This window comes from Ambystoma mexicanum, chromosome 12 (genome assembly GCF_040938575.1).
Source record: "Ambystoma mexicanum isolate Mex_15411 chromosome 12, UKY_AmexF1_1, whole genome shotgun sequence".
NCBI lineage: Eukaryota > Metazoa > Chordata > Amphibia > Caudata > Ambystomatidae > Ambystoma > Ambystoma mexicanum.
In genome coordinates this window covers 585,300,857-585,306,856 of record NC_090936.1, presented here as the reverse complement: position 1 = coordinate 585,306,856, position 6,000 = coordinate 585,300,857, and the positions used below count along the sequence as shown (strand labels likewise).

The window sequence follows — 6,000 nt, the reverse complement described above, 5'->3', positions numbered from 1 at the left end:
CTTTGTGCGGATTGCTGCGTTTTAGGCTTGTGGTTGTGTTTGGTTAGAGTTTGAGAGGTGTATGCAGAGGGATGGAATTGTTAGTTGGTTGGTTAGTTGGCATTGCATTGCAATTATGGGATTCCATAATTCAAAGTGTGGTGCATGTTAAGATTCACAGGTCTATCCAGATGCGGCGCAAGCTAGAGTGCAGAATTCTGAGTGAGGTACATTCTAACAGTCACATTTCTATCTTGATGCGACGCAAGCTAGGGCTCAGAATTCTCGGTGAGGTACATGCTAACAGTCACATTTCTATCTTGATGCGACGCAAGCTAGGGCTCAGAATTCTGAGTGAGGTACATGCTAACAGTCGCACTTCCATCTAGATGCGACACAAGCTAGGGTTCAGAATTCTATACTAAAAGTGCACCACAACCTTGGCAAGTGCAAAAGATCTGAGGGTATGGACTTGCAATGGGAGAATTAAATGGGCGATGGAAAAAAGGCACGATGATCCGTGGGGAATGCATACAGAATCTTGATGACAGAACATTTGTACAACATTTTTATTGTAAAAAAAAAAAAAGAAAAAAAAAACACATTGCTTTCAAGCAGGTAACTACTCACAAACTTTGTGAGAAGGACCCAATACAGACATCCTCAAAGGTCATACAAAATCCAATTGCAATGTTCTCTGTAAATAAACCCACCCACCAGCGGGAAACAAATAGTCATTCTATCCACATGGCAAATCTCTCATTCCTGCCTGCAGCATAAATAGACAGCCTCAAATTCAAGACTGTCTCTTATTAATGCTTTGAACATTTTATAGATTTTGCAGACATCTCGATTCACACGCAAACAAGAAAATGTATCAATGACCCTTCAACAGAAAAAGACATCTCATTTTACAAAAGATTTCCAATGGAAATTAAATGTCACACCCTCTGGCACAGCCATATGTGCTTGATTACCACTTGGTCAATCCGGATATATTTTTGCTATGACAAGTGCAGCTTGCTCCATTCTTTCAAACAGGGAGGGGTGGACTGTCAAAGTGTAGTTGTGTCAGTCAAAGAAATGCGGGTAGGAGGGAGAGAAAAGGAAGAGTTTGGCTCATAGCGGACACTCCTCCTAAATACACTCATTCATCCTCTCCTACCTCCATTGTAAAGCTGCAAACCAGGCTTACACAAGGCTCACTGACAAAAATAAAGTCTTAAATAGTAAAACGGTACAACCCTTTGGATGCAGGCTTGTGGTTCACTGACATTTTCCTGTGTCATTCCAGTGTGCGCATATGCATTTTTCTTTCCTTCACTGTATTAGCAAGTGTGGGTGGAATGAAGAGGGATCCAATAAATTGTCTGCAGTCTCCTTGTTCTTCCCATTGTTCGGCCTTATAGCAGATGGTTGATCAAAGTTCCTCTAGCTCAGATTCCAAGTGCAGGGAACTTTAGCCAAATTTCAGAGTTACGGTAGTCTATTGTCTGCATAGGTGAGGTGGAGGGTTGGAATAAAGCAGCTTTGCAGAATACAGAGAAGCAAGACAGTCACTGGCAACGTGGATAACCCTTTACTCCAGCAACCACATCTGGAACTATGGAAAGGGATACTTAAAGCTGGGATGTGTTGGTCAGGACAGTATTTAATTAACCTTGGGGCTCCACTTAGCTGGCATTAAATGAAATGATGTACAAAGAAAGCACAAAGAGTTCTACGCCGAACAATTAAAAGAAATTCAAGCAGCAATTACATGGAAGCTTTCCAGTTGCTTTCACCAGAAGTTCTGCTTTATTTCCATAATATCTTACCCTTTCCTCAACACTTCGCTGCACTCGTCAAGCTATTTCCTTCAATTATCTGTTTGCTACTTGACGGATAAACCCGTTCCTTCTTCACTTCCCTCCTAAACTGTCCGCTTTGTTAAGGAAGCAATAAAATGCCATCTCATCTACTCAACAACCACAAATGCCATTTTCATTCAATGCATCTGCATGGGTTGGCCTACGTTTCCCTGTGATCTCACCATGAAATATGCTGGATAGGGCTGATGAGAGATTTGGGGCAAAACATCTGGAGGGCAGCAGGTTGCCCCCCACTATCTAAGCAAACCATCTGCTGCAAGACAAGAGTGAGTGACAAAGTAAGCAACATTTTGGGTCTAGGGTATCACCAGCTGAGTGAAGTACTTTAAATCTGGGCAGATCTGGCCAAACAAAGGCAATTACCTGTCCAACTATACTGGCGTTACTGTCACTCAAACCATTAATATGCAGAATGAGATTGAGCATTAAGAAAATGTTACAGTTGCTGTCTGAAGTCAGGTGAGAAGTGAAGATCCAGATGTAGAAACATGCCATGAGCGGTAAACCTGCATGAGCACTGAGCAACAGCAGAGTTAAAAGACGCTAAACACAGAATTCCAAAAAGGGGCAATAGTTAACCCCCCCACTGCTTGTATGCTTTGCGTCCCATCACGAGGAAAAAAAAGAAAAACGTTCCTAAATTCAAGATGAGGTACTAACAACCCTCTTTACCATAGGGGTTTAGCACTCCTACATAGCTCATTTAGCAAGCCTAGAAGGAGAAACTGCTCTTGTATTACAATGGTAAACCGCAGGAAATAAGATCAGCTTTTCCTACACAGGCACTCAATTCGGTTAGTGTCAATTCAGGCTGCACAGTTACTTCCCCTCAAACCACTAGACGGAGAACCAGATAAAAAAATGTGGGTTCCGTTTACAGTTCAGTACCTGAATATTTTCTAAACATTTGAATGTACAGCACACGTGAGCTTGTACAGTAGACACGAGGTCTAAAATAAGAACTATTAAACGTCCTCTGTTTTGTGCAATACCATAGCCATAAGGTTAACTAGTACATTTAGCTCCCAGATACTTCCATTTAAATAAGGCCACGTGTCATACCAGGCAAAACGTATTCCAACAATAAATAGAAGAATGGTGTTGTAAAACACTTAGGCTTCCCGTTTCGACAAGCCGAACGGGGAGCACAGCGAAGACTAAACACCAAAAAGTGAAAGAACAATATTAAGGGTTGGTATACAGTGTTTGGAGGAGTGGACATTTATCTTCACATCAGCAACACAAGTGGCAGGAAAGGAGCCAACAATCCAATTGGAACCAAATAAAAAATATTGTTGACGGACAAGATTTGGAACAGGGCATGGCCAAGTAGTAACCTGCTAGAAAGGAGTCTGGTCCTGACCAATGAAGTCCACTAAAAAGAGGATAAAGATCAACCTTTTGCCATTTCCAGCCCATCTTTTTGGGCAGTCACCAACAGAAATTGAGAAGTCAGAGTGCTCCCATGTACTCCTTGAGCATGCTGCTGGAATTCCCTCATCAATGGAAGAGATGGCATTTGTTCTGCTACAGATGCACTGTGTGTAGGGTGAACATATGACATGTCATGGAGCGATAATTTCTTGGACAACGGCAAATGAATGTAAAGGCAATATGTGAAATTTGCTTGCGTAGTTACCATTCCAGAATTTACCTTCACAAGTGTAGAAAGTAAGGTTGTGTTCACACGTGCATTTTGACTTAACTTTCTGTTCATCTAACATTGGTGGAGCATGCATGCCTCCACTAAAACCAAAATGCTCTACATATTACAGCTCACTGAACGATGAATGTCAAAGAGCAGACTTTATTCTGGAATACAGTTAAGCAGACAGAGCTGTTCATCTGATACTGCTCAGGTGATGCACTGTATGCCAGTAAGAAAGCCAAGGACACATGGGGAAGCCTTAAACCACCTCTTACACCAAACATTGGATTATAACAATGAGTTGATGGACCGCCAACACTTCTAAGATTCCCTTACACTCTAAGGGCCACTCCTTCCTCCCTCCCTCCTTGGATGAAACAGGAAACAAGTGCCATGCTCATTCCAAAAGTTAGTGCTGCAGCAGGCAGAGCAAAAATAAAGAAGAGGACACTGTGGAACCATGTCAGGCCAGTGAGGATTTCACAGAAAGCAAACTGCACGTCCACCCGTACGATTAGGTTCCTCACCGACAAACCCCATCAGAAGAAACAAAATAAATTAAGTGAATGAGATGGGCTTTGTGGTGGGAGACTCTTATTGCGGACTCCAGTTTTAAAACCTCCTCTACCCCAACCTTTATCCTTCAGTAGACACTATGCTAGGCAGGCAGGAGCAGCAAGGTGAGGCAGACCTTGGAGCACGGTGGGGGGTAGGGAGGAATATTGAGCACTGTCCCATGAAGCATACCGGCTTCCTCCAAGGTGGGCTGGAGAACTCTGGCTGGATGCAGTCTGTGCCTTGCACCGGGGCTCTCCTTCCAGGAGATAGGTTTATGGTGGGGTGAAGAGCATTTTGGTGGCAAGGGGCATTTGAAGAGGCTAGCTATAGTCCGTCACGCTGGTGCCACCCCTAGCTGATCTTCTGAATAAGCTTGTCGTCGGACAAACAGTACAGGCTGTTGATGGACAGGTCAGAGATGAAGCTCTCACAGGCCGATCGGGTGATCTGCTTGCAACCACGGAGGTCGATTAGGTTGGCATTGGGTATCCGCCGCAGGAATAGCAGGCACTGATCTGTCATTTTATTGCAACCTGATGTGAAAAGAAAGAATAAGAATTACAAAGAGCAGCATAAAGAACATTATCACAATAATACAGTTTGCAAAGAGAAAGTCACTGGGAAATAACATCCTAAAGAGATTTTGCAAGATTGCCTCAAAGAGAAGACTGGGCCCTGTTGAGACAGATTTAGAGAATCTAGTTATAGGGAACTAAGATTGGCCAAAATCCAATCAAGGCTTATTCTAAGGAGTGAGAGTGGGGTAAGGGACCCTCAATTAGTTTCACACAGTATGGCACACAATAGTTTTATTTAGACAGCAAGTATAAAACAGTTATTTATAAATATAGGCCTTCTGGACACACTGGAAAACGAAACTGGTAGTATCGCACAATACTCTATGATACAAATATATACATACATTCACTATAGGTTCATAAATTCATTCAAAGTAACCTATTCAGCAAGAAGGTAAGCAGATGAAATGCAATACATGATGGAACCAGATCACAAATTAATTCCCTAACCTAAGCAGTCCAAACGCTAAGAAGAGCCGAGCCTTGTTGGATAAGTAGAACATATTTGTTATAAATCTGCCTGACCTTTATCAACCCCAGAACCCTTATTGGACTTGGTGATTTTCCCTTGTCCCTAGCTGAAGGGGATTCTTTTTCCCCTCTCACCTAGTCTTTTACTCTTTTTATGGGTGACATTTATATGTCTCTCCATAGTATATGGTTCAAGTTATAATTTCCTACAACTTTTGGCCTTGGGCTGCGTTGCTCTTATGGGCTACCCTGTTAGTTTCTCTTTCATGTACTTGGGTGAACTACAGTTCCCAAGCAGTAAAGAGGGATTTTCACCCCCCTTTACATTTTATATAGTGAGCCAACACACCCCACCTTACGTGGAGTGATGGGGGGATACAAAGTATCCCTTTTCTCGCTTATCTGTAACATTTTTGTTACAATTGGAAGTTTGCTTGAATGGCTGGTGGCAGTGGTTTTACCTTTATGACAGTCATTTTTACTCACAGGATGTTAATTTAGCCTGGGTAATGCACAAAAGGGCCAGCCAACATTTTAAAAACATGGTGGGATCCTGCTTTTTTGCCATTTCTTGCTTGCTTGTAGTTTGAGGTCTTCCCCTGCCATTCTAGGCAGTAACAACCTCCGTGGGAGTTCTGTCTTCGGCGGGAATCCTTTGTATTCCCTGCTGTTAGGCAAGATTGTATGCAGTACCCTTAGGGTGCACTACAATAACCTTGACCTGGCAATAGGAACCCAAACTTTGGTATAAGTCTGTACTACACAGGCTGGTAGTGTGGCTGAGCAGCCAGGTTTATCTCATGAGGGGTCAATGTGAGCTGTAGGGGAGTTACCCAGAGATTCACAGTGACAAGTATTCAAATAAACACTTACACACAAGGTTACTTGAATAAAC

The 6,000-nt window shown here is 42.7% G+C and overlaps 1 protein-coding gene across 6 annotated transcripts in view; it reads right to left on the bottom strand.

Moving 5' to 3' along the window:
- Window positions 1–533: 533 nt before the first annotated feature.
- The window catches only part of KDM2A (lysine demethylase 2A), a 1,348,567-nt gene continuing 1,343,100 nt past the window's right edge, over window positions 534–6,000 (bottom strand). For all 6 annotated transcript variants that reach the window (XM_069628943.1, XM_069628942.1, XM_069628941.1 and 3 more), the window contains one exon: window positions 534–4,589. In XM_069628943.1, coding sequence (XP_069485044.1) covers window positions 4,408–4,589 — 182 coding nt within the window. In that variant the 3' untranslated portion in view covers window positions 534–4,407. The remainder of the gene's footprint in view (window positions 4,590–6,000) is intronic.